Here is a 27,138-nt window from a genome sequence, read left to right as displayed (position 1 = left end):
GCAAGTGTTACCTCCTGATGTTAACTCTGAAATGCCCCATCCCTGGAAGTGCTCAAGGCCAGGCTGGAGCAACCTGCTCTAGTGGAAGGTGTTCCTGCAACCCCCAGGGGCAGCAAAGGGGCTATGAAGGAAGAACCATCAGTAACCCCTGTGAAATGTGGGAGCCCATTGTGTCCCTGGCAGAGCTGGGGACAGGGATGCCTGCCAAACCCCCAAGCGCTGCAGGACAGGAGGGATGTCATCCCAACACAACACATCCGGATACAGCTGGCGCTCTGCGTGTTGGGGGCCTATAAGGATGCTGGGGAAGGACTCTTCATTAGGGACTGTACTGATAGGACAAGGGGTGATGGGTTCAAACTGAAACAGGGGAAGTTTAGATTGGATCTAAGAAGGAAGTTCTTTACTGTGAGGGTGCTGAGGCACTGGAATGGGTTGCCCAGGGAGGTTGTGAGTGCTCCATCCCTGGCAGTGTTCAAGGCCAGGTTGGATGAAGCCTTGGGTGGGATGGTTTAGTGTGAGGTGTCCCTGCCCATGGCAGGGGGGTTGGAACTGGATGATCTTGAGGTCCTTTCCAACCCAAACCATTCCATGATTCTATGTCGCATCCCTGGGTGCCACCTACCCCCAGGAGAGCAGAGCAGAGCCCAAGCTGGTGGCCAGGCAGGAGGGAGCTACAAGCAATGCCAGGGCCCCGGGGTGCTGCTGAGAGCACCCAGAGCCAGGGCTTGGTCCTCAGCTGCATCCCCCCTGCACAAGTGGGGAGGGCAGAGGGATTGGAGCCGAGAGCTTTCAGCCCGATTAAGTCGCGTTCAGCACTCCCCCATGAACAAATAAATCATGTAAGAAGCATTAAGGCAGCTTAGGCTCCCTGGGAAATCGTTCTGGAGTTCTGCCTTTTAGGGACTGAGGGATGCCCAGGGGAGATGGCTTGGCCACGTAGCAACCAAGCCCCACACGGGCAAGGCAGGAGCATCCCTGGAGCATCCCTGCCTGCCCCAAGTAGGGCTTCACCCCAGAGCACATTTCCTGCCTGCCCCATCAATGGCTTTGCCAGCACTCTGGATCCTGTGCCCTGAAAGGATGCAGAGTGCCACATCCCCCAGCCACCATTCACCCCAACATCCCCAGGCAGCTCATCCCCTCCTCCAGCCGGAGCTTGGCTCTTCGGTGACATGGGGAAAGGTTGTTGTGGCCACTGACAAGAATAGGTGCCCAATCTGCCCCCAAAATAGGTTTCTTCAAGCAATCCAGCTTGAATCCCATCCCAATGGGGTCTGACACGCTGCTCCTGGGTAAAAGGGCTCACAGATGAGGAAGAAGATGGGACAGACCCTTGGAATGCCCCCACGCAGTGCCCTGGGGAAGAGACCCGCCGCATCCCACTTACCTGGTACATGCACATGCTGGGATTAATCCCATTGGGCAGGTGAGCGCCTGTGGGTTTGCTCCCCGGGTTCATTCCAAGCCCTCATCTCCCATGAGGGCAGCCGATGGGCACCGGGTGCTGCCGTGCCCGGGCAGCCTGAGCAGGGACAGGCAGCAGGAGCTCCAGGACATTCCCCATGTGCCGCCTGCCCTGGTCACATCCCTACATCCCTCGCTGTGGTGCTGGAAGCGGAGGCATCCAGAGGGATCGAGGGTGCCACTGAGCCCCTTGGTGCTGATGCAGTTTGTGCAGAAGCACTGCACAAGGAACTGTTCCTTGTGCACAGGAGCACTGCACATCCCTTTGCTGGAGCGGGGATGGAGACTAAATCCGTGCGGTCCCTTAATCCCAGGCACTGCGCGGGGCGGGCAGCGGGTGCTCGGCGTGACCTGGGTTGCTCTCTCCAGTGTGTACAGGCAACAGAGGCAGGAGCAGAGGGGATGCGAGCCCCCAGCACATGGGAGGTGGTGGTGGTGGCCCTGCCTGCACCCAGCACTTGGATGCATCTCAGCACATCTCTGGGGACAGGGAGCAACTCATCCATGGGGAGCCCAGGAGCTCCTGGGGAAGCTCTAGTGGGGTTTTTGCTTTCGGCAGCCTGGGCAGGGATAGGATTTATGAAGACAGGATAAGAACATTGGGGTGTTCAGCCCAGAGAAGAGAAGTTGCGTGGAGACCTCAGAGCAGCTTCCAGTGTCTGAAGGGGGCTACAAGGATGCTGGGGAGGGGCTCTTCATCAGGGACTGCAGTGACAGGACAAGGGGTGATGGGTTCAGACTGAAACAAGTTCAGGTTGCACCTAAGGCAGAAGCTGTTCCCTGTGAGGGTGCTGAGGCGCTGGCACAGGGTGCCCAGAGAAGCTGTGGCTGCCCCATCCCTGGCAGTGCTCAAGGCCAGGCTGGACACAGGGGCTTGGAGCAAGCTGCTCCAGTGGAAGGGGTCCCTGGCCGGGGCAGGGGTTGGAGCTGGAGGAGCTTTAAGGTCCCTTCAACCCAAAGCAGTCTGTGAGTCCGTGGTTCTATGATTCTCGGAGCAACCCAGCTCCGTGCATGGACACATGGGCTGGCTTAGTCCAGAACTGTGTCCCCAGTCCAGGGCAGAGGAGGGATGTGAGAGCTGGCCAGAGACCATCCCAGGCTCTATCCTGGCTTGTGCCACCACTTTTGATCCATTCGTTGTCCCCTGTCTCCCTAGGGTGCCCCAAACCCCAGCACTAAGCAAGGAGGTTCCAAAGTGTCAGCACTGGCACAGTCAGAGCAGATACAGATGTTCAAAGCCTCCTGATTCCCCTTCTCCCCACATCACACCCACAATGGGGTAGTGCGAAAGCCCCCCAGGTCCTGCCTCCCCCATGTCTGGGCTCTGGGATACCATGTGCTGCCCCACAAGACTCCCCAGGGAAGCTGGAGAGCTCAGATCCACCCTGCACAGCCCTGTGAGGCTGATCCGTGTCATCCTCTTCTGACCTCAGCATCCCCAGTGGGTGAGCACGGGCTCTGCATTTGCCTCCTGGCACCCTAGGATGCCCTCAGGAATGTTTTTCCCCTTCTCCAAATCCATTCCCTGTGCAACAGCGGGGATTGTGGTCCCACACCTCCCTGCACGGCCACACAGACCAAACTCGGGTACCAATGTCCCAGGTGGCTGCGGCTTGGCACGGGAGAACCCACGGGATTTACCATTGCCACGAGGTGCAACACATCCAAGCAGCATCCCCGCTCCCACACCAGCTCCACCTCCCTGGAGCTAAAAATCACACCCGAGCCTCTGACTGCCATCGGATGCCGCAGCCAAGGCTCCTGCTCATCGCTTACCTGGGGGAGCGCCGAGTTGAGCTGCCTCTGGAGCTGGTCCCGCTCCCGCAGGGTCTCCTGCAGGCGGCTCTGGGTGACAGCGAGCGTCTCGCGGGTCTCCCGCAGCGTGTCCAGCAGCTTGTCCCTCTCGTCCAGCATGTTCACCATCAGCTGCTCGAAGTCAGCATCCGCCTCGGAGCCCTGGGGGGGCCCCAGAGGGTCCCCCTCGCTGATGGTGGGCATCACCTCGCACATCATGGCGGGGCAAGGTTGGGGGGGGGGAAGGTCCTGAAGGTGAGGTGGGTGCTGGGTGCTGTTGAGCTGCACGGCCCCGATCACGTAGCTACAGGCTCCTGTGGGTCAGGGGAGCCAGCACGGGAGGGGGCAATGGGGTGGTGAAGGTGGGGGGGATCCCCCATCCCTTCTTCTTGGGTGCTAAGCAGAAGCTGGCATCACTCCGGCGGGGATGGAGCGACGTCCTTGGCACCAACAAGGTCCTTGCAGTCTTAAATCCCCCCGTTTGGCTGCTTGTCACTGCCAGGGTCCCTCGTGTCACCTCTCAGATGCCTCTTGGAGGGGCTGCAGCATCAGTGAGCCATGGAGGTGTTCAGAGGGGGACAAAGCCACCCTCAAGGATTCATCCCGATGGGAAGCCCAGGCTGGCAGCAGCACAGGGAGGCTCTGGGGGATCTCTGGGCTGCCTGGGCATGCTGAAGAGAAGTCCGGTGATGGTGGCTGCTCTCCCCAAGTCTGAGATGGTCACTGCTGATGCAGGAACGTGTCTTCACTTGATATCTCCGTAGTGACCTACAGGAGAGGGGACAGAGATCAGATCCCTCCTGCTGCCCCCAGGGCACCTGCCCAGAACCCTTCATCCCCCCGCAGCAAACCCCAGAGGGCTGCAATAGGTGGGCTCAGCACTCACAGGAATGGGCTGTGCCAGGATGTGCTACCCTGCGCCCATGTGGTCACTGCACTGCACGCAGGATGGTACCAAGCTGCAGGGAACAGCCTCTCCTCCACTTCTGCAGCCCCAAATCATCACAGGCAAGGTGCCTGATGGGGATTTCTATTGATGGGTGAGCTTCAGCATCCTGCAACTGGACGAGGGTCCCCAGCAGCAAGGGTTGTGCTGCTGTCACCCAAGCACCTTGGGGACCTGCCCACCCCTCGTCACTGCCTTGGCCAGGCTTTGTCTGCAAGGGGACAAACCATGGGCAGGCCTGGAGCTGAGCACCAAAACATGATGTGGCAAGCTCGGTCTAATGCTGCTTATGGGGGAGCCTGCCTTAAGCTTTTAAATCTTTACAACAGACATAATGCTTGAGGATCTGAAGGGGGCCTATAGGGATGCTGGAGAGGGACTGTTCAGCAGGGGCTGCAGTGGTACAACAAGGGGGAATGGGATCAAACTCAAACAGGGGAGATTTAGTCTCCAGTGCCTAAAGGGGCTGCAGGAAACCTGGAGAGGGGCTTGGGACAAGGGCCTGTAGGGACAGGCCAAGGGGAATGGCTTGAACCTGCCCGAGGGGAGACTGAGATGAGCTCTTAGGCAGAAGCTGTTCCCTGTGAGGGTGCTGAGGCGCTGGCACAGGGTGCCCAGAGAAGCTGTGGCTGCCCCATCCCTGGCAGTGCTCAAGGCCAGGTTGGACACAGGGGCTTGGAGCAAGCTGCTCTATGGAAGGGGTCCCTGCCCGTGACAGGGGCTGGAGCTGTAGGAGCTTTAAGGGCCCTTCCAACCCAGACCAGGCTGGGGTTCTATGATACAAGGTTAAGTTTGAATATCCTCGCATCACTCCCCTTTCAAACCAATGTACGCACACAGACAAAAGGGACCCACGTGCTGGCATGGGCCGGATCAGCCCGTTCTGGCCCTTTGGGCTGGAACAAAAGCTCGCGTCTCAAAGAGCTCGGCAGCACAGTGGGGCCCTTCTGCCCCGATCAAAGGAGAAGGAGGTACTTTTGTGCACAGCAGCCATGCAGACACCCGCTGGCGGGGCCAGGGGAACCACGGCTCCGGCTCCATTCTTGGGCTGACATTGGCTCCTCAGTTGATGGGAAGTTTGACACAAAACCCCCTCTAAAAATAGAGGAGCTCTGGCAAAAGCATCAGCCCTTTGATGTGCATCCAGTGCGGTACAGAGAGCCGGCTCTGGTGTGCCAGCAACATGGGACAGGGATGTCTCACACGTGGCCGTCCCTCCTCCTCCTCCTGGAGGGATTTAAGTCACATCCCTCAAGAGGGATAAAACCTGTCAGGGGTGTGTTAACGCTGTCCTGAACCCTTGAGGCTTGCTCATGCTTTTTCCCAGCTGCTGGGACATGGCTGACGAGGAGAACCATGCACTGAGGACATCCCATCCCCACAGCATCCCTGCAAACAGGAGGCTGGCGGAAGAAAAGGCATAGAGTGAGCGACCATCCCAGTCCCTGGCTCCCCTTGGGTTGAGTTGGACATGAGCTCCATCACCATAACTAAGCAGGTAAAGTGCTTCCCAGTCCTCCTTCCCCGAATGAGCATCCCTAGTGGTACCCATACAGGAGCATGGCCACGCTTCCCAGAGGGCAGATGCCCCAGGCTCTAGGGAGGCTTGGGGCCAAGAAGAGCAGGAATCAAGCTCACCCCAGGGCTAAGCCTTGTTAATTGGGTGCAAAACCCAAATGAGGTGACTCCGTTTCACTGCCGTGCCTCTGTCTGTGGGATGAGTGTGGAGAAAGCACGTCAACACCGTGGAAAGCCCTCGAGCAGGATGTGAATGGCAAAACCAGCCACGTGGCTCCATCCCACCCCAGCTGCTGGCAGGGACCTGAATGAATTATCAGGTGAATTAAGACATATCAATCAAGGCACAGACAGAAGAGCTCTACCAGCACTTAGAGGGGCGGAATGCTGCAGGGAATGGCATAAATCTGATGGGAGAGATGATGGGAGGGAAAGGAAAGGATCATTATGAGGAGCCCCTGCAGCTCCTCACACCCCGTGGAGGTGATTCTGGACTTATAGGGTGCAGGAGGAGGCACGGATTTACCCATCCATCACCAAGGGATAATTCCCTTTTTGCTTGCCCCACAGCTGAGCTGGTGCACGGGTGGTTGAGGGGCTTTGGGTAAGCCCATGTGCTACTTTGCTTCCCTGCAACCCACCCCTGTACGCTGTTGTATTCTGTTACATCTGCTGTGCTTGTGAAGAGAGACTGGGGGTGATAAGCACAGCACAACACCTGCGCCTGGGGAGGGTGATAACAGGATCACAGGGACCTTGCAGAGCATCAGCACTGGTCCAGGATGGATTCATCCCATCTCACTGGTCCCCAAACCATCTGTGCTCTGTGCTCCTCAGCATACTTATCAGAGATGATACAGCACAAAACTGACCCCCCAGGATAAGGCAATGCTTACTGACTCAAAGCAACGCCAAACCCCAAGCCCCAGGAGCAGCCCAGCTAATGGCAAGGACCATTATCCAGTGTCAGGGCAGTGCAAAGGTTTTATTCCTGATACCGAGTGAGGATGCCAGGCCCAGGCTGGGTTTGATACCTGCTGTCCCCAAGCCTTTTGGAGCAGGAAGTGTGTGGGGTGAGCAAGAGGCAATGCAAGGACACTCACACATAGGGCAATATCCAGGCATGCAGGGGTGCGCACAGGAGCAGGGGTGCGCACAGGAGCAGGGATGTGCACGGGATGTGCACGGGAGCAGAGATATTAACAGAAGCACAGATGTGCACGGGAGCAGGGATGCTCACAGGAGCAGGGATGTGCACAGGAGTAGGGATGTGCATAGCAGCAGGGATGTTCACAGGAATAGGGATGTGCGCAGGAGCAGGGATGTGCACAGGAGTGGGGATGTGCACGGGAGCAGGGATGTTCACAGGAGCAGGGATGCGCACAGGATCAGGGATGTGCACAAGAGCAGGGATGTGCGCAGGAGCAGGGATGTTTGCAGTAGCAGGGATGTGCCCAGGAGCAGGGACGTGCGCAGGAGCAGGGATGTGCATGGTGTCAGGATGTGCAGGAAGCTCCCCTCGCCAGGAGCAGCCCCTCACTGCGGCACCACCTCAAACCATGGGATTCTCTCCATCCTCCACAAGCACCAGCAGATCCCCCATTCCCATGTAGCCATTCCCAGCTGGGGGGTGCAGACACAAGCTGCCATCCCCACACTGCAAAGCTCAGCATCTCTTAGGCAGACCTGCACGTCCAGCTGGTCCCTTTGAAGCATCTCGGGGCTGTCAGTGTGGATCACAGCCCAAACACATCACCCACTGCACTTCAGCACCAGCGAGGGCAGAGGGGCCTGAGCTTGCTCACATTTAGCAGCCAAACGCTGGCTGTGAATCCCAACCCTTCAAGTGCATGTGGTAAAACCCCGGAAATGCTGCTGCTGGGGCTTCGAGGGCCTGAAGTGATGGGATAATCACTGGGTAGAGAGTGGGGCTGTGAGGAGACAGCTGGGGAGCTCAGCAAACAGACGCCGTGCGGCTCCAGCCCTTTGCTGGGTATTTTTAGTGCCGCGGGGCTGCCAGGCACAGCCCTGCTGGAAGCAGGTTTGCTGCCAGGGAAAACGCGTTGGTTTTCCTATCCCCTTCATCGTCCCCCGTCGTCCGCTCCCCCCCCCCCCCCCCCCAAAATGATGCTCTCCCCGCTCTTTGGGCTGCAAACCAGCACAGTCACGCGCTGCCTGCTTGGAGAGGCTGGTTCCCAATGGCAGTGCCCAGACATGGAGCAGCTCATGGAGAGCTGGGGGGGGGGGGGGGGGGTTGCCCTTGAGCTGGTTCTTTGCTCGCGCAGCTCCGGAGGCAGGCAGGCTGCCTATGGGATGCTGGGTCCCCGGGAGCACCCTGGCTCTTTCCCTTTCCAGCACAGCCAGCATTGACCCACACACAAACCCTCCCGTGCGCCGAGGCAGGGACAGGCGTGTGTTTTATCTCTGAACAGCTCCACTCTCATCTCAGCCCTGACAAGAGACAGAATAAAACCCCTGTGTCAGCGAGATCCTCACCCCGGCAGGCAGCTGGCAAAGAGGTTTAACACGCACCTTGGAGGCAACAAGCTCGCGGAGATTGATCATCCCATAAAAACGTCACTTTGATCTTTTCCAGGCCTGGAAAATCCCCATCAGCCCAAGCTGGCCTCCGAGAGCAGCGCACGCAGGGCAGCAGAGCCCACAGCGGTACCCGGGATGCAGCTCAGCAGCAGGAGGATGGCTTCTCCTCCGCCAAAAGCAGCAAAACAGGGTCCCAGCACTGACCCCTTCCCAGCCAGGCCAAGAGGAATCACAGAATCCCAGCCTGGTTTGGGTTGGAAGGGACCTTAAAGCTCCTCCAGCTCCAACCCCTGCCACGGGCAGGGACCCCTTCCACTGGAGCAGCTTGCTCCAAGCCCCTGTGTCCGACCTGGCCTTGAGCACTGCCAGGGATGGGGCAGCCACAGCTCCTCTGGGAAGAGGAGACCAGGAAGATCCAATTTCCCATGGGCCCATATGGTGATGGTACCTTCACATTCCCTCACGCAGCCCCGCTGCTGGCAGGGGACCGCGCAGATGGTGCCAGCCGCTGCCAGGGGCAGCCCGTGGCCAGGACACCCAGGGATAAGAAGGGAAATGAGGAATTCTGGCCAGCAATAAGGTGCCAGTTTTTAGCAGCACAGGATTAGACTCACACACAAAGAGGTGAGATGGATCCGCAGAGGGAGAGGCATCGCTGCGGAGAGCTGCGCTATGGATGTGCTCCACACCGGAGGAGAGATGCAGGGGTGCCTCCTCTCCTGTCCAAGCCTGGGAAGTCACCTGAGGTCCTCACACCTGCAGCAACGTGTCCTTTGCTTCCCCAGGGACAATGCCCAACTTATTCCATGCTGGAGATGCAGCCCTGGCAAGATAAGACCCTTGGGCATCATCTCCAGGTTTTGGACCAGTCTAGAGGTGGCAGGGAAGCACCTAAAGCGTGGGGACAGAGGACACCGCAGGCTATAAGAGCCAGCTGCTCTTTAATGGGCACATTCCTGCCCTAAAGCCTTGCTCCCAAACCAAAAAGCACCTCCTCTCCTCAGCACTTGCTTGCTCCAAGTCGGAGCAGGAACCAGGAGGAAAAGTGTCCAGATCTGGCTGTTTCTTTGCAGGGAGAAGTGTTAGTATTCCACTGGTATTTTTACTTCCCAGTGGGAGGGAGGCATTACACACCACTTCCAGTGGGTATTTTCAGAAAGCCACCTGCTCCTCACCATTGTGCACAAACACAATGGTTCTGCAGCAAAAAACTCGTCAGACGAGGAGCCAAAATCTCTGCTGGGTCCTTGGGGTGCACAGTGCAGAGGATGGAGAACACCCCTGCAGGGGATGGCACCTCAACCCAGTCACATACATCGGTTTACAGCACCGTGGCACCCCTTGGAGAGTGTTGGATCAGTTCTTTTATGGTGTCTGACTCAGTTTCCCTGTTTCCAGCATGGGCTGTGTCCTCACCTGATCCCAGAGGAAGGGGTAACCTCAATGGATTGCAAGGAGGAACGTGACACATGAAGGTAGTACCGGGATAAAGACACACCGACACGCGCGCCTCCTGCCTTTGTGCTTCGGGGGGAGATGACAGACGGAAGGAGCCTTGGAGGGGCTCCAAAGTGGATGATCCCTCTGACAAGTGAGATCCCAAAGCGTGGCCAAGACACTCAGCAAGGCCAGGCTCGTCTTCAAGCTTCAGCTCTGGGTTTGCAACAGCCAAAAACACAACCAAAGGGAGGGAGGACAACGGGTCTGGAGGTGCTGCTGAATCCATGAGGATCCCAGTGCGGCCAGGAGCAAACATGGAAGCCACACAAGGGCGTGCAGCCACTATAAGAGCCCACAAGCTGGATCTCACCCTGCTGAAGCCCTGCGCCAGCAGGCAGAAGGGGTTACCCCAAACCATTAGAAACACAATACCCCCAATGCTGTCGCCTGCACCCAGGGTGGATTCGCACAGAGATCCAACAGCATCACTGGAAGGATGGGACTGCACAGAAACACCGATGCCTTCGATGGGTGAGCGATGGGAAACCACTTCATGCCAGGAGCCAGACTCCCTGGAAGGGAGGAGAAGGATGTGCCTGGTGCATCACCCCGAGCTCACATCCCTCTTCCAGGATGTGGTCTGCACTCGGATCCAGCCACAGACACACGGAGGAGTGTTAACAGCAACCGACACGACATGAAAAAGCCACAATCGGGTTCCAATCGTTTCCTCTTTCAATAACTGGTCCATTGCCCATCCCTGCGCATGCAGGTGGATGTTTCATCCCTGTTACTACAACCTTGCAACCAAACCTATGTCCTTAGCTTTGTTGGGACAAAGCCTTTGACTTCTGCTTCATACCAGGTTAGCTTAACGAAGCAGCAGAAGAAAACGCAATCGCCAGAACTCTTCCAGAAGCAGCATGTTGGGATGAACCAGCCCTACATGAATGTGCCATCCCTGGAGACATCCCAAGCCAGGCTGGATGTAGTTGTGGGCAACCTGCTCTAGTTGAACACGTCCCTGCTCATTGCAGGGGGTTGCACTAGATGAGCTTTGAAGGTCCCTTCCAATCCAAACTACGCTACGATTCCATTCTATGACTCTATGAAGGTGAGCACTGGGATCCCAGCACTGGGGCTGGGATCCAGCCCGAAGCGGATGTAAAGGGAACAAAGCAAGGGGAAGCAACCTATAACCATGGAGAGAAATCATGCGCTTGTCCCAGAGGTGGCATCACTGCAAGAGTCTCCTCTCCTCTGGGCAAGTGAGGCTCCGTGCCTCGGTCTCCCACTGCCAGGGCAGGGACTCGAGGGGTGGCCGGTGATTCTCTGTGAGGTTTTGCCACAGGCACCTCCCTCCCACCCCCGGGACACTGCTGAGGAGTTATTTATTGCATCCGGGGCCTCCTCCCCGCTGCCAAACCAGCCCCTGCCCTGCTTTAGTCACCCACCCGAGCACTCGCTGGTGCTAATTTATGCAGCGACGGGGGAAGAGGCACCAGCTGAAATCACAGAATCCCAGAGTCGGGTTGGGAGGGACCTTAAAGCTCCTCCAGCTCCAACCCCCTGCCACGGGCAGGGACACGTTCCATAGAGCAGCTTGCTCAGAACCACATCCAGCCTGGCCTCGAATGGCTCCAGGGATGGGGGAGACACAGCTTCTCTGGGCACCCTGTGCCAGGATTTTACCACTCATGCTCTAGCCCATGCTACTACCATGCCCACTCAGTGATCCTGGTACCCATTCTGCCTGCCACAGTCCTCACAGTGCCTGCTCAGCACTGCCTTCATCCTTGTTCCTCTGCACCAGCACCTGAGCTAGGGATGCTCAGCATCATGCTGGCTGAACAGAGAGACTGGCTAGAGGGAATCCACTGCCCCAGCACTGTTCAACTGGTTTGAGGGGTTTGAAACCACGGTGTGAGGTTCAACGTGAGGGAACTAACACAGAGTTACCCCAGAACGTGGAGCCAGTGTCGCTGTTTGCAGGCGCCGAGCGGCAGCAGAGCTCTCATCTGAGCATTTACTGTCACAAAAAGCAGCCTGGGCTTTAGTTCAGCTCAATTTCCAACTTGCTCCCTCTTAAAATGTCAGCTCTGTGGAGCCAGGCTAATGCAGTGAGCGTGTCCCTGCCAGCAGCCCCCAGTGCAGCCCAAGCACAGCCCCGTGCCTGGCACCAAGAGCCCCGGGAGCTTTGCCCTTGCCTCCACTGAGCTTCCCCAGCCATGCCCAGCTCACCCAAGAAGACCTTTGTGGTGGATGCCCCAACCACGCCATCATCATCATGAGCCTGGCCCCTGTTTCCACCCATCACCCCTAAAGAGCACCCAAGAAGCATCAATCCCCTTTATTTCCATGGGCACAAAGCCTCAACACAGCACTCTGCAATCCCCAACCCAGCACTTGGAGGACCTCCTGCACACGCTGAGCTGGGACAAGTGGGAAGTGTGCTTACAGCTCAGCAGGCTCTCGAAGAAATGACATGTAGGGAATTACATGGGTGTGTGAGTGGCTGGAGGAGACGCGGGGTGGTGGGTCCCATCCTGGTGCCTCTGAGCAGTGCTCCTTTGGGCACTCCAAGACATGGTGTCGTGGTTTAAGCCCAGTCAGCCACGCAGCTCACTCACTCCCCCCCCCACCCCCTTCTCCCCCTGCTCCCGGAGGGATGGGGGGGAGAATCAAAAGAATGTAACTCTCACAGGCTGAGATAAGTGCAGTTTAGTAACTCAGGTATAACACAAATCACTGCTGCTGCCACCAGTAACAATAATGGTAAGGGAAATAACAAGGGAAGAGAATACAACCGCTCACCACCCACCAACCGATACCCAGCCCGACCGAGCAGTGATCTAACCCTTCCAGGTAACTGCCCCCAGTTTATATACTGGGCATGACGTGCTGTGGTCTGGAATACCTCTTTGGCTAGTTTGGGTCAGGTGTCCTGTCTCTGCTTCCTCCTGGCTTCCCTGTCCTCCCTGGCAGAGCATGAGGCTCAGAAAGTCCTTGGTCAGACTAAACATGACTGAGCAACACCTAAAAACATCGGTGTTATCAGCGCTGTTCCTGGGCTGAAAGTGAAAAACACAGCACTGCACCAGCTACTAAGAAGGACAAAAGTGACTGCTACTGCTGAACACAGGACACATGGGGACCAGGAAACCCTAAAATCCCTGGTGGGGGATGAAGGGAAGGGGATGACCCAAAGTGTTGTCAACACATCTGCTGCTTGAGATGATGATGAAAAGCAAGCAGCCTATGGAAGCTCATGAGCCAAGAGGATGGACACAGGCTTGGGAGTCCCGCTCCACACACAGCTCAGGCACAGCAGCTGAGCCAGCATCTTCTAGAAGGTTTAGTGACAGCTTTAAATTCCTGGCTTCTTTACATGATTCTGGGGCATTCACTGAGTGATGCTCAGGATGTGCGCACCTGAAAGAACTCTTGATGTTGTCTCCATCGGGTAAATGCACCAATTTATCACAACCAGTTTTGGAAGGGGACTGGTTTGGACAGCTCAAGCCCTTCCCTGCCCAAATACAGTGATTTAAGGCCAGCTCCTCTGACATGATGCTTGTTGCTGGGTTCCACCTTGCTACCACCCATGGTAGGACCTTCAGTCTAAGCAGACAGAGCAGCAACACCTCCCTGACACAGAAAACCACGCAGTGCAGGAGCATAAAAGGATGGAGTTTGCCTTGGGTGCAGCATCCTGAAAATGGGAACTGGGATTTTTATGTATAAATGGGCTCCAGGCTGGACCAGCTTGAGGCAAAGCGTTCACCTCAGGGTACAGATGTTAACAGCCACCCTGTAGATGTGCCACCATCATGGCCTAGCACAAAGTGCTGTCTGAAGACCCTTTCTCCCCTCCAACATCACAACCACACCTCCCGGTCACCATGTTTCAGCTCAGCAGAGCCACATCCGTCCATTTGGACCTGCTCAGAGCTGATGGCCCAGGATAACCCAAGGGCTGGGCGCATCTCCAGCAATGCACTGCATCCTTACAGGTGGTGCAGAACACAAAACCTCTCCCACCCCAGATGTGGAGTCAACTTGAACAAGACTCATCTCTCCCTATGGCCAAAGACACCCTTCCCCCAGGCACTGGGTCCCTGTGGCACCTTTATAAGTCCAAATCCCTCCATGCATAAAGTGGGCATAGATACGAGCCCGCTTTGCTCCTAGATCTCAAGGGATTTCCAAAGAGCACTGGCCAAGCCCAAAGGCTCAAAGAAGATAAGGACTAAATCTTCCAGAGACATGGAAGAACCTAATTCCTGAAGCCCAAGAACCAAATATCCTCCCAGATTGGGTCTCACCATCTCCTCTGTCCTTAGCAAAGCACATGGCCATCTTTTAACTGAGTCTGCTCAGGGGAACACGGGACAGGAGAAGACAAGAGGATTTCTGGGTCAGTCTTGTCTCATGAGGCGGAGCAGATGGGTTTGCTGGTGGGACTGGTGCTCTGAAAAGCAATTACACATGGAGCCATCCCCATGGACCGTGCCCAAAGCCTGAATCAGCCTGGGCTTGGGTTTTAATTACCCCCGATTCAGCGCCTGTTCCCCACGTCCCTCCAGACAATGATTTAATTATTACAGACACGGCTTCCCATCAGCAGCTTCCTCAGTGGATTGCTCAGCTCGGAGCTCCTCGGTCCCATCCTTCCCACCGCCAGTGGAGGAGAGGCTGGAGAGAACAAACCCCTTCCTGCACCCAGCTCCTGAACAGCGGCCGCTGCCAAGCCCTTCTCCTGCCTTTATCCATGACTCACAGGAGGAAGCCCAGCTTGAAACACACCCCAAACACTGCACCATTGAATCACAGAATGCCTCAAGTTGGAAGGGACCCATAAGGATTAGCAAGTCATCGAATCATAGAATCAAATAGGCTGGAAAAGCCCTTTAAGCTCATACGGTCCAACCGCTCCCAGCAGTGCCAAGGCCACCACTGACCCATGGCACTGAGGCCTCGTCTCCACGCTGTGTGAACACCTGCAGGGATGGTGCCTGCAGCCCTGCCCTGGGCAGCCTGTTCCAATGCCTGAGCACCCTCTGGGGCAGGAATTGTTCCTCAGCTCCATCTAAACCTGCCCTGGGGCAGCTTGAGGCCGGTTCCTCTTGTTCATGCATGACTATGGTGGCATCAAAGCTGGTCTTGCTTTCCCACCATCGAGCCTCCTTACCCAGCAGACCATGAGTAGGTGGAGAGGCCAAGCAAGGTGAAAGGGATGCACCGTGAGCTGGGACATGGAGCCACTGCTGTGTTTGCCCCCCATAGTGAGATCTCATGTTTGGGCATCCCCTGGGAGAAGGGAGCCCATGAGGACCCCACTCACTGCTAGGCTACAAGTGCCCTTGTGCTCTCTGCAGGGTTGGTGCCACCTTCCTGTGTTGGGAAGGTCAGCAAGGGAGAGGGGAGGGCAGGTGCCTGGTGGGACCAGGCAGAGAACAAGGCATGGCTCCCTCTGGCAAGCCCTATCTCCTCCTTAAGCAATGGGACCAGGCAGGGGCCATGCTGAGGTGCAGCAAGGCTCCAGGTCTGAGGGCCAAAGGCTGACAAGAGAACAGAACAGGAGGGCCAAAAGAGACACCAGATGTCCATGCAAAGAGAAGGATACGGCACAGAGAGGGGGAGACCTTCAGGGTGCAGCTCTACAACACAACTGGGTGCCAATGAACAGCAGCTCATGGGCAGAAAAGCCAAGTCCCAGCGGAACTGCCAAGCAGAGAGGTTGCTTCCACACCGCAAGAGCTGGGCAGAGCATCTCCAAGCTGCAGGGCTTCAGCAAACCCTCCTCCCCAGCACTGCACGATCCCTCTGCCCATGCAAGGCTGGGAAAGGAGGGCACGTGCTCGTGAGAGACCTCATCCCGTGTTGCAAAGGGCAATGAGCTCCAAGGACACGCCAGGAAGCGTTTTGGTCCTTGTCCACAGATGCATTTGAAGCACTGAGGGCACACTGTGCTTCTCCCAGGCCTCCCAAGATTTCCCTTGGGCAGGTACAATCATAAAATGATGGAATGGTTTGGGTTGGAAGGGACCTTAAAGCTCCTCCAGCTCCAACCCCTGCCACGGGCAGGGACCCCTTCCACTGGAGCAGCTTGCTCCAAGCCCCTGTGTCCAACCTGGCCTCGAGCACTGCCAGGGATGGGGCAGCCACAGCTTCTCTGGGGTCCACCCCAGAGACACCAATACAAGAGTGAGCAGAGGGAGAGTAAAAGCTGTGATGACACAAGCCCTTTAGTGTCATTTCCTTGAGAAACCAGGCTAAAGAAGAGGGGAGTGGAAGCGACACACAAGAGAATGATTTTCATTAACCTAATCAAACCTCCTGGAATATGATGAGAGGCAATAACAGACACCTCCCCTCTGGGCAAAGAGAAAGAAAGGCTTCCTGGTTAGGGAAAAGAGGAAGAAAATTGGAGTAGAAAAAAGGAAATGACCCCAAAAATGGCTAAAATGCCAGACGTTATTAAAAAGCCTTCACCTAGACAGAAATAATGACTGATGGGAACAGGGATATGATGGGGGAAGCGAAACATCTGGAGAACAAGGTGGCTGGTGAGCAAGCACCTGAATACGGATCCACTCACCATAGTGACCACAGGGGTGGCTGACTCCTGCAGGTGACCTGTGAGATGCTTGGGGTGCTGAGAGGCACCAGCAGCCCCTTAACCCCAGCCCAGCGAGTCCCATAGGAGCTGTGGTGAAATGCTTTCATATTCTGACTGCCTGGAGAGGGTGCTGAGGCGCTGGCACAGGGTGCCCAGAGAAGCTGTGGCTGCCCCATCCCTGGCAGTGCTCAAGGCCAGGTTGGACACAGGGGCTTGGAGCAAGCTGCTCCAGTGGAAGGGGTCCCTGCCCGTGGCAGGGGTTGGAGCTGGAGGAGCTTTAAGGTCCCTTCCAACCCACAGCAGGCTGGGATTCTCTGACTCTTTACAGAGATCCTCCTCCTGCTCTCCTGCCACCCCCAGGCCACATTGCTGCTGTAGCACATCGCAGGGTCCCTGCTCTGACTGCCTGAGGAGAGCAGTGTGGATGCCTCCTTGCTTTCTCATGTACTCGCAGCGCCATCAGCACGGCTGGGAATCCAGCTGCCAGAATCCCAAGTGGAAAAGCAAATGGAGCGATCCCTCTGGCATCCCCATGAGCATCCCCCTGGGAGGGGACACCCACACCTCCATCCTCCCAAGGACCTCCCCACCTCCAGAGCAGCTGAGCAGGAGCATCCGCAGGCAGAGCCCACGCTGGGCAAGGCAAACACGGCCCCGGCTCTTCCCAGCTCCGGAGCTGCCAGGAGAGGATGGTCTGGGCTGTGCCAGTGTCACGCAGCATTGCAGGCTCACGGTAGAGGCAGCTCCATCCCGAGCTGCAGCCACGCTGCGAGCTGCTCTTGCTCTCCCAGCATGGACACAAAGCCCTTCCCTGCTCCAGGACTGGTCCTTCCCAGCCCGGCCGCCTCTCCAGCATCTCCCGAGCAGCAGCAGGAGCTTTGCAGGCAGGAGAGACGCGGATTCCCTGCAGCAGCCTCCCCTCTTGGCAGCTTCTCCTTTGCTTCCCCAGCCGCCCGTGAGCTGCATCTGCACATAACATCCCTCTGAGCCCCACGGGCACAGACCCCAGCGTGCACAGCCCAGCCCCAGCTCTCCGTGGAGGCAGACACACACATGTCCAGCCTTGCTTTGGCTCCACGTTAATGCATTTCAGGGTACACCAGGTCAGCCCACGTGGAGCCAAGAGTCCCCAGGAAGGAGGAATTCTGGGCACCGAGTGATGGAGGTCCTGTCACATCCTGGTCTGAGTGCCCATGTGCGGGCTCTTCTTGATGGGACACTTGTCCCCACTGCGGGGCAGCGGCGGAGCCTCCCTGGCATCTCAGTGGCTGGATCTCCTCCTGCTTGCAGTGGGGAGAGGAGGAAACCAAGCGAGCAGAGTGGGCTCTGTGACGGTTTCTCACCTTTGCAGCCTCTAAAAACAGACTTGTTTGTTTTCTCTCCAAGGCTGGGGAATAATCAGTGCTTGGCTTGACCACACTGCAGCAGGGTGTAGGGATTCCAGGTACCAGCCAGCCCCACCAGCCCTGTGTGCTTCACGCCAGTGCTCACCCACTGCTCCAGGCTGCATTTACAGCTCAGAAACAAACTCCCCCAGCAGCATAAGGGTTTATTGCATGGAGATGAAGAGAGGAAAATCCAAATACCTTCAATGCAAAACCTCCTAAAGAAACACATCCATTTAGAGCATCACTCATGTTTTATAGCCTCAGCACCTCCCAGCCACACTTCAGTTTCCACATCCATTGCATCCAGCACCACTCCAAAAGCCTGCTTGCTTCTGAATCACACACCAGTCTGCCCAGTTCCCTGTATGCACTGAAAACACAGCATGGTCTCTGCATTCACCCATTAAAGAGAGACCCAGCTGCTCAGACCAAAGCAGTATTCCACATCCCAAACCCAGACATGGAAATGTAAATGTATTTGTATATGGAAATGTAAATGTAAATGTATAAAAAGATGTATTTCCTGCAAGGCGGATGGAATAGACACCTGGGACACACACATGTGGAGGGTTAACAGGGATGGAGGCAGCACAGGGTGTTTGACAGCTCCTAGAGCACGCAGGTGTTTGGACACATGAGCATCCTCATGGGTAACCTCCACCATCTTCACTGCAGGGACAGCTCAGGGATGTGGGAGGTGATGGGCTGGATGGGATATTGGAAGTGCCTTTCCAATGCCATGTGTGGATAATGCCAGCACACTCGGCCAGCCCTTCACTGGGAAGGTCAGCAACAATGATGGCATTTGCTTTGGTGGCTGTTGAGGGTCCATCTCTTTGGCAAAACGATGAGTTTTGGGGGGTACTTTGCTCGTTGCTACGTCAGGGATGAACTCCCCCTCCTGGAACACCTCACAGCACGGGTAAGGGTAATAAATGTTCATTGAACCCAAAGGTCGACCCAGCCGCTACGTTCCTGACAGCCCCGGGCTGGGGAGCAGAATCTCACCCTTTGCAGGGTAACAGATGTCCTGCACTGAGCCATGCAGCAACATTGAAGTAAAAAATGGTGGCTGTACAATAGCCAAGTCATTTGAGAATGAAAGAGCTGGTATTTTTAGGCAGCAGGAGCAGTGTGGGAGAGATCTCCAAGTGCAGACTGATGCCATTTGCTGCAGGGCACTTCCAATGAGATTTATTGACAACGTGCGATTTGAAAGCGACACCAGCGCTCGGGAAGAGCCACGCAGTGATCAGCAATGCTGGGGCTCAGTTCTGCTTCATCTGAAGAGACAAAATCCCTTCGGATACACGGCAACACAAAGGACATGCAGCACGAAAGGCATTTCTGCTTGCAGAGATGCTGTGCCTGCCACCTCTAAAAATGGCCACCACGGAAGTCTTGGAACGGAACGAAATAGCAGATGATGCAAAAGGGACAAAATGATCTTTGTTTTTCATATGGCACCCCCAAAGTGTTGCAATAATCGAGGATTCCATCCAGGTTTTCATGCTGGGGAGGACGAAAGAGAAGTCTTCTCTCTCCATCAAACACTACCTGCTCTCTGGGTGGCACATCTGAGTGTCTGAGAGGTAACAGCAGCAAAGCACACCCTTTCTGCAGCTGGGCTTGAAGGTAAGGCAGCTCAGATGAGGAGAGATCATAGAAGCACAGACTAGTTTGGGTTGGAAGGGACCTTCAAAGCTCACCTAGTCCAATCCCCTGCAATGAGCAGAGACATCTTTAACTAGAGATGAGCCTTCTGGCTCCAGTTGAACACTTAATGGGTTAAAAGGAGTTAAGCCACATTATTCTGCACATGGTGACTGGGGAGCCCAAGCCCCCTGAAGGGTTCAGGAGGTGTCTCTCCAAGGGATGCTGGCAGCATCCTTATGACCTCGCTCCAATGTGTCCCAATGCAGCTCATGGGCACCTGCCTCCAGGTGCTGGCGAGGAGCGAGGGCAGCAGCGCTTAGCAGGCAGATGGGAATCTCCAGGACATCCACCCATCTGCTCTCCAGCACTGCCAGGTTTTCCAAGCGGCAAAGCAGCAGCCAACACATTTGGTTTGCTCAACACCTCCATGGGTCCTTTAGGGGCTTGGGTTTGCAGCTCCTCTCACAAAGCCTCCTGCAGCCCTCCCCAGCCTGCCTTAGCCCTAACACCCAGCTCCCTTTCAGCATGCCCTGCCTGCCTCCTCGCTGCAGGAGACATGGGGATCAGGTCCCACTCTGCCCAAGCCAGCAGTGCATCCATGGCTGGACATCGCTAGCACAGAAGCTTTGAGGGTGGCACAGGGACAAGATCACTACTGCAACCAGTAGAGATGCAGCTGACAGCGATGCAATCCTCAGCCAGGGTGGGCAACATGTTACTGGTACAGCGGAATGGCAAAGGCACCATCAGTGCCACATCCCAGTGATGGCCACAGGAGCCCTGGTCAGAAACCAGTTGCAGCAACAGTAGGAAGCCCCATGGAAACAATCTGTCACACAGACAGCGGAGGAAAGCAGGATCTGGCTGTGCCACCCTCACATTTCATTCCCAACACCTATTCCCAAGAGAGGGGGAGCTCAGCTTCGCAGCGTGCCAGGGAAAGCAAACTCAGCAGCACCACAGCTACCTCATCCTGCAGAGAAACTGGCCATGACACCACAGCTTCCCGAGCCTTGGAACGCTGCTCTGTACTCCCCAAACCCAGGTCTCACCCAGGGACACCCACAGGCTGGCTGGGTGCTCCCTTGGATGGAGCAGGAATATCAAGGCACGGTGCTCTCCATCACCCCAGAGACACAGGGCTTGGGTCTCTCCCAAGGACATGAGGGCACAGAGCCCATATTCCCTGGCTGTGGGGCTCTGGCTTGAGCTGAGCTCCCCGAGTGGGTTCACAGGACAAGGAGCCATCAAGGGGCTTTATGTGGCTTTGCTCCCCAAACTGGAATGTCATCTCACAACCTCGCCCGGAGGATTCACACTTGCACGCTATGTGGGACAGTTTGGGACCAGAATAACTTCCTCTCCTGGCTCATCAGCGTGTGAATACATCAGCCACAGCCAAAAATAACCTCTGGACCCTTCTGACTCCTTGCTGCAAACCAGTCTGGGGCGATGCTAGAAAGAGGCCAAGATGTGGTTAAGTAGAGCTGCCAAGCACTGAATTACAGGGTGGATTTACCTGCGTTATTGAGGCTGTAAACTCTACATGAGCCCATCTTTCCCCTCCCTGTCTGCAGCCCCTGGCACCATTAATTTCTGCCTGGAGAACAGGAGCAGGCACCACCACCAAACTGATTTAATTCATGATGAAGAGCTTGGGCTCAGGTTTATGACACCTTTGCTAATGCCACAGCAAGGCTATAAACACCCTTCCTGATTTTGGAAGCCAGAAAGACCAGGCTTTGGCAGGAGAGGATGTGTGTGAGGATGCTCTGCACTAATGAGACTCCCAGACAATGAGTTTTGGGTTGGCAGTTGGGCCAAACATCCCCTTTTCCCCAGGCTCCGGCTATGCAATGCACAGCCCAGCTCCTGCCTCTTGGCTACAGAGTCCCCCAGGGCCCCACAGCACATTTCTCCTGTCCCAGCACATGAGACGCATGGGGAACGATGCTGGCCAGGCAGGGAAAACCCATCTGGAATTCAGGAGAAAAGCCATTTCTATCAAGAAAGGGTGGAAATGACAGTGAGAAATCAATATGGCTGGTGGATGGGCAGTGAACTGGGGAGGGGGTCCCTCCCCCTGCTGTGCCAGCCTGCCCTGGCGATGGATCCCATCCCTTTGGGAGGCTGGATGGAGCATCCAGGCAGGAAGAGCATCCTTCCCTGCTGCACAGCAGTCGCAATGGATGCATGGGGGAAATGAGCTCTCATCCCCCACTTGTTTTCTGCTTTCTGGATGCAATTACAGGCAGCCACCCAGCCGGTACCTCCTCGCGCTTGCTAAAGCAGCGTGGCACAAACTGAAACCCAGGAGCTGAAAAAAAAACCCCAATCTGCATTTCAGATCAATTCCAGCCCTGTCAGTCCTTGCAGGATTACATTGCTGGAGACAGCGACACAGGAGCTCATCTAAAACACCAGGGGGGAGATTCAGGAATGGAAAAGCAACTTGGAGGGCACAGAGGCAGGACCCTCCTGGCCAGTGACTTTCCATAGACTCATAGAACCACAGAATGGTTTGGGTGGGAAGGGACCTTAAAGCTCATCCAGCTCCAACCCCTGCCACGGGCAGGGACCCCTTCCACTGGAGCAGCTTGCTCCAAGCCCCTGTGTCCAACCTGGCCTTGAGCACTGCCAGGGATGGGGCAGCCACAGCTTCTCTGGGCACCCTATCCAGTAGCCTCATAATGAAGAACTTCCTCCTAATATCTCATCCAACTCTTCTCTCTTCCAGTTGGAAGCTGTTTCTCCTCATCCCATCCCTACAGGCCCTTGTCCCAAGCCCCTCTCCACGTTTCCTGCAGCCCCTTTAGGCACTGGAGCTGCTCTCAGGTCTCCCCTTCAGGAGCCTTCTCTTCTCCAGGCTGCCCCAGCCCAGCTCTCTCAGCCTGGCTCCAGAGCAGAGCTGCTCCAGCCCTCGCAGCATCTCCATGGTCCCCTCTGCCCTCTCTCCAGCAGCTCCACATCCCTCTTGTGCTGCTGCCCCAGAGCTGGATCAGGACTGCAGGGGGGGTCTCCCCAGAGTGCAGCAGAGGGGCAGGATCCCCTCCCTGAGCTGCTGCTCCTGCCCTGGGGGTGCAGCCCAGCACATGGGGGGTTCTCGGCTGTGAGAACGCACTTTTGGAGAAGGTTGGGCACCAACCATCAAGACACCTCCATCTTCCTGCTGTGGGATGGAAATCACTGCTCCATGCAAGGAAACCAGATGGAGATGAACACCTGCATCATTCTTTGGGGCATCCCCACCATGCTGCCTGAGCCGAGAGCTTTCCCGTGTCCCCACATGGATTTTAACCTGCTTGACCACAGCACAAACTGCAGCAAAATCCACTTCTATCAGCACAACTTTTTTTAGCCAAGAGCCTTGAATCATTCCTTCACGACTCTGCTCCAGATGGGCCCAACGCAGACCTGTCCCCCAACGCTGCAGTTGTTCCATGTGATATTTTCCCTTCCTCCCTCCCAAATGCCAGCTCGTGTGAGCACACCCACATGCACCCACTTCCAAGCCTTTTGGCATCCTTTGCTCACAGAGGAGCCCCTTTAAGCACTGAGAACTCCCAAGCACATCCCTCAGGAGCCTGATCAGGGCTTGGACCCACCTGCAGAGCCCAGGGCAGAGCCCTCAGCCTTGCCCTGGAGCATCACCCCACACTTGGTGCCTGGCATTTCACAGGAAGCATCTGTGAAGTGTGGGGCTGTTACTGCATTTAACACCTCTCTGCGAAGAAAGGCGGAAAATTGAGCCAACATCCTTCCCTTCCAGTTAACAGCCCAGAGAAGAGACCTCCAGGCTCCCTTTTGGGAGCCATCTGGGAAACCTCAGACTCACCAAAGCATTCCTTAGGTGGAATTGTGAAATAAGGTTTGGAGGTTTGCAGCAGCTTTCTGCTTGGCTGCAAAGCACAAAGTGGCACTGCCCAGGCAGAGGGCAGACTCAGGGCAAAGTCGCTGTCCCCAGAGAGTGGAGACCTCCTGAAGCACTTCCAGCTGGGTCCCGGTTTGGGTTGAGCTCTGTTTGAGGCTCCAGAGCTGCCTCCCCCAGCTTCAGTGCGAGCTTCCCCCTCCAACAGTGCCAGGCTCTTCCCCAGCACTGACTCACGGCCACAATCTCCCCACCCAGCACACCAGGACCCCAGCATCCACCCAGCTCACGCTCCCTCAGCCTCCTCCTCACACCACCATCCCCATCCCTTTCCCCTGCACCCCAGAAGGAGCTGCCCACCAGGGCCAGGCTTCAGTAAAAAAAAGGACCCTCAAAAGATAACAGAGAGGTTTCCAGGGTGGTTTTTACTCCCGGCACCTTCTGAGACAGTTGAGGCAGGCAGGAACCCAAATCCCAGCAGGTTCAATCCTCCAGCATCACTTCAACTGCTGGGGAGCACCAAGGCACAGCAAGAGCAAGACCCATTCGCCCTTGCCACAAAGCTGCACAGAGACAGACAAGTCACTTAATCCCCCATGTGGCAAGCGACAGCTGAGCCGGCCACCCCAAAAAGCCAGATCCATCCATCAGTCCCACCACCAATGTCTCAGGAACCTGCCAGTTTAGAGGCTCCCCCCTTCCCTCCAGCCAGTGATACAGGTCCTGGACTTTTGGCCTGTCTCATGGAAAAGAGATGCGGGAGGAGCAAGCACTGAAGCTGGGAAGTCATCTATGGACCTGAGCACCTCTGGGTGCGTGGGGACAGCACCAGTGACCTGTGTTGGTGGCTCCCACAAGGAAGCCCCCAGAAATCCATCCTGTTTCCCCACCAGCAGTGTCCTGACATGCAGGGAGCAGCACATTGTGGTGTCCCCTACAGCTCAGACACCTGTGACTCCCGGACCATCAGAGCTATGGAGACACCAACAATTCATCCCCTTTAAAGCCCGGGAGCATCACAACCAAGAAACTCCCAAACCACACAGACACATTCATCCAGGTACCAAACTCCAGCTTACACCTCGTGGTGGTGTCAACCCCCCCAGCAGAACCTCAGCCCAGCATCCAAGCAGATGGTGGCAAACTAGCTTAAATGAATACTTTGCCAAGCCTGACTTGGCCAAACCCAGGGCATCCCCAGAAGGTTTTACACAGCTTTAACAAAACCCAGCTTCCTAAGCCAATTGCTGTTATAATGATGCAATTTAGGGGATAAACAAGCCCTTCAAGGCTGGTTATTCCGGAGAAAATCATGGTGTCTGGAGGCAGCTTGCCACCACCGTGACGAGACAGCACCAGCAGAGGCTGGGAACCAGTGTGAGCCCAGCTGGAGCTAACCATGCTCCACAATGCTCACTGAGCTGGTCCAGCCCTGAGCACTGTGGGCATCTGCGCAGTGCCAACATCCACATCAGGCTGGAGCAGTTTGGTGAGCATCTGCCCAGTTCAGAGCTGGACCAGCGTAATGAGCATCTACCGGGTGCTGAGCTCTGGGCAGAACCAGTCCCATGCGCATCTGTGTAGCGAGCATCCATGCCCATGAGCTGCTCCAGGCCAGAGCTCGGTGCAGGCAGATGCTCTCCAGGGCTGATACAGCCCAGAGCTCAGCACTGGGTGGATGCTTCCAGGGAGGATGCTCTAGGGCTGGAGACAGCACTGAGGAAGGAGGATCTGGTGCTGGGAAATGAGAGGAGCAGAAGGCCAGGAGAAGGCCAGGCTAGGACCAGCCTCAGCAGGATGCCTGCCCTCCCCATCAGCACAGGGTGGAAGCTTTGTCGGGTGGAAGGGTGCAAAGGGACAGCCTAGGACCATACTGGGGGGCTGCCAGGGGCAGAGAGCAGCTCGAAAACCATGGACACCCCCTTCTCGGGTTACAGGAATCGCTTCCCCCCCACACCATGCAGCCTCCCGGGTGGGGATGTGCCCATCCCTTCGCCCCTCCTGCCTGCACACCCATGCGGTGGGGCAGCACATCCACCCGGCTCAGTCCCCACGGTGTGGGGCCAGCGGTGCAGCGGGATGAGCACCCCCCGGCTCAGCTGGGGAGCAGAGGACATCAATCTCCCCCAACCCAGTTCACGGGTGAGGATGACACCTCCCAGCTCAGCCTCAACCCAGGGGAAAGGGGCAGCTCTGCCCCCCCCCGACTCAGACACCCCCTCCATAGGGTAACGGGGGGGGGGAGGCAAAGCACCCCCGGACTGAGGCGCCCTCCCGGCGGTGCAGAGCATCCCCACCGGGAGGCGAACAGGGAGCACAGCCGCACTGGTCCAGCATCCCGGGGGGAGCAGAGCATCCCTCGGGGGAGCGGAGCATCCCTGCGGGGGGGGGGAGTAAGAAGGGCAGAGCCCCCCCGAACCCGGCACTACCGGAGACGGGGGTGGGCGCTGAGCATCCCCGCCCGGCCCCGGGGGCCGGAGGCAGCGTGCGGCCGCCCGGCCCCGCCCGCACTCACCGGCCGCCGAAGTCGCTGGAAGCCGCCGCCGCGCCGCTGCCTCCCGCGGCCCGCCCCGCCCCGCCCACTGCGTCACCAGCCCGCCGGGCCACGCCCCCATGGCCACGCCCCGTGGGGTGAGTTGGGGGTCGGGGGGGGGGGGGGCGGCAGGGCAGGAGCAAGGTGGGAGGAGGCACCCCGAGGTCAGGACCCCCCATTAGCATCACGGAGTCGTCAAATCAATAGGGCTGGAAAAGCCCTTTCAGCTCATCCGGGCCAACCGCTCCCAGCGCTGCCAAGGCCACCCCTAACCCATGGCACTGAGGGGGTGCGAACACCTCCAGGGCCGGTGCCTGCAGCCCTGCCCTGGGCAGCCTGTTCCAATGCCTGAGCACCCTCTGGGGCAGGAATTGTTCCTCAGCTCCATCTAAACCTGCCCTGGTGCAGCTTGAGGCCGGTTCCTCTTGTCCCATCCCTGGTTCCTTGGGAGCAGAGCCCAGCCCCTCCTGGCTCCATCCTCCTGTCAGGCACTTGTAGGGAGCCATCAGGTCCCCCCTGAGCCTTCTCTTCTCCAGACTGAACCCCCCAGGTCCCTCAGCCGTTCCCCATCACCGCTGGGCTCCAGGCCCTGCACCAGCTCCATTCCCTTCTCTGGCCCCGCTCCAGCCCCTCAATGTCTCTCTTGCAGTGAGGGGCCCAGAGCTGAGCACAGGATCCGAGGCGCAGCCTCACCAGTGCCCAGTGCAGGGGCACAATCCTTGCCCTGGCCCTGCTGCCGCACTGGTGCTGATACAGGCCAGGATGCTGGGGGCTTCTTGGCTGCCTGGGCTCATGTTCAGCTCCATCAATCAGCACCCCCAGCTCCTTTCCCATGAGCAGTTTCCAGCCACTGTTCCCCAAGCCCTGGGGTGTTGCAGGGGGCTGTTGTGGCCCAAGTACAGGACCCGGCACTTTGCCTTGTTGAACCTCATCCCACTGGCTACAGCCCACGGGTCCAGCCTGTCCTTTGGGTGATAGAAAACTTGGGGGCGGGGGGAGGAATTCCTCGGGGTGGTGACAAGAGAGAACACTCCTGGGGGCAGGAAATCCTTTGGGGTTCTGTAGCCCCATAGGAGTAGGTCTGTTCAAGGGGTCCCTAGACAAGGGGAGGCAGACCCATGCTGTGGGGCAGCCAGTTCCTGAGCATCCCTTTCCTCCTGGATGTGGGGACTCCGCCATGTGGGGAGCAAAGGTGGGAGCAGGTAGAGCCCCAACCTCTCTCACGTCCCTTCCATGCCCTGCCAAGGCCCAGCTCTGAGCCATGGGGGGACAAGAAGCATCACCCCTAATGATTTCAGTGGTGGTGGATGTGTGAGGGTGGACCCTCACCCTTGGCTCCATCTCTCAGAAGAGCCTCTTGCTCCC

The 27,138-nt window shown here is 57.0% G+C and overlaps 1 protein-coding gene across 6 annotated transcripts in view; it reads right to left on the bottom strand.

Annotated features, from left to right (window-relative positions):
* PPFIA4 (PTPRF interacting protein alpha 4) overlaps positions 1–25,814 on the bottom strand; it is a 53,399-nt gene extending 27,585 nt beyond the window's left edge. For all 6 annotated transcript variants that reach the window (XM_065698369.1, XM_065698370.1, XM_065698371.1 and 3 more), the window contains exons 1-2: positions 25,756–25,814; positions 3,244–4,029 (exon numbers count right to left, since the gene is read on the bottom strand). In XM_065698369.1, the coding sequence (XP_065554441.1) occupies positions 3,244–3,480 (237 nt within the window). In that variant the 5' untranslated portion in view covers positions 3,481–4,029; positions 25,756–25,814. The remainder of the gene's footprint in view (positions 1–3,243; positions 4,030–25,755) is intronic.
* Positions 25,815–27,138: the final 1,324 nt, after the last annotated feature.

This window comes from Lathamus discolor, chromosome 19, assembly GCF_037157495.1.
Source record: "Lathamus discolor isolate bLatDis1 chromosome 19, bLatDis1.hap1, whole genome shotgun sequence".
NCBI classification, from domain to species: Eukaryota; Metazoa; Chordata; class Aves; order Psittaciformes; family Psittacidae; genus Lathamus; species Lathamus discolor.
The sequence above is the reverse complement of the archived record's forward strand: the minus strand, read 5'-3'. Positions and strand labels throughout refer to the sequence as shown.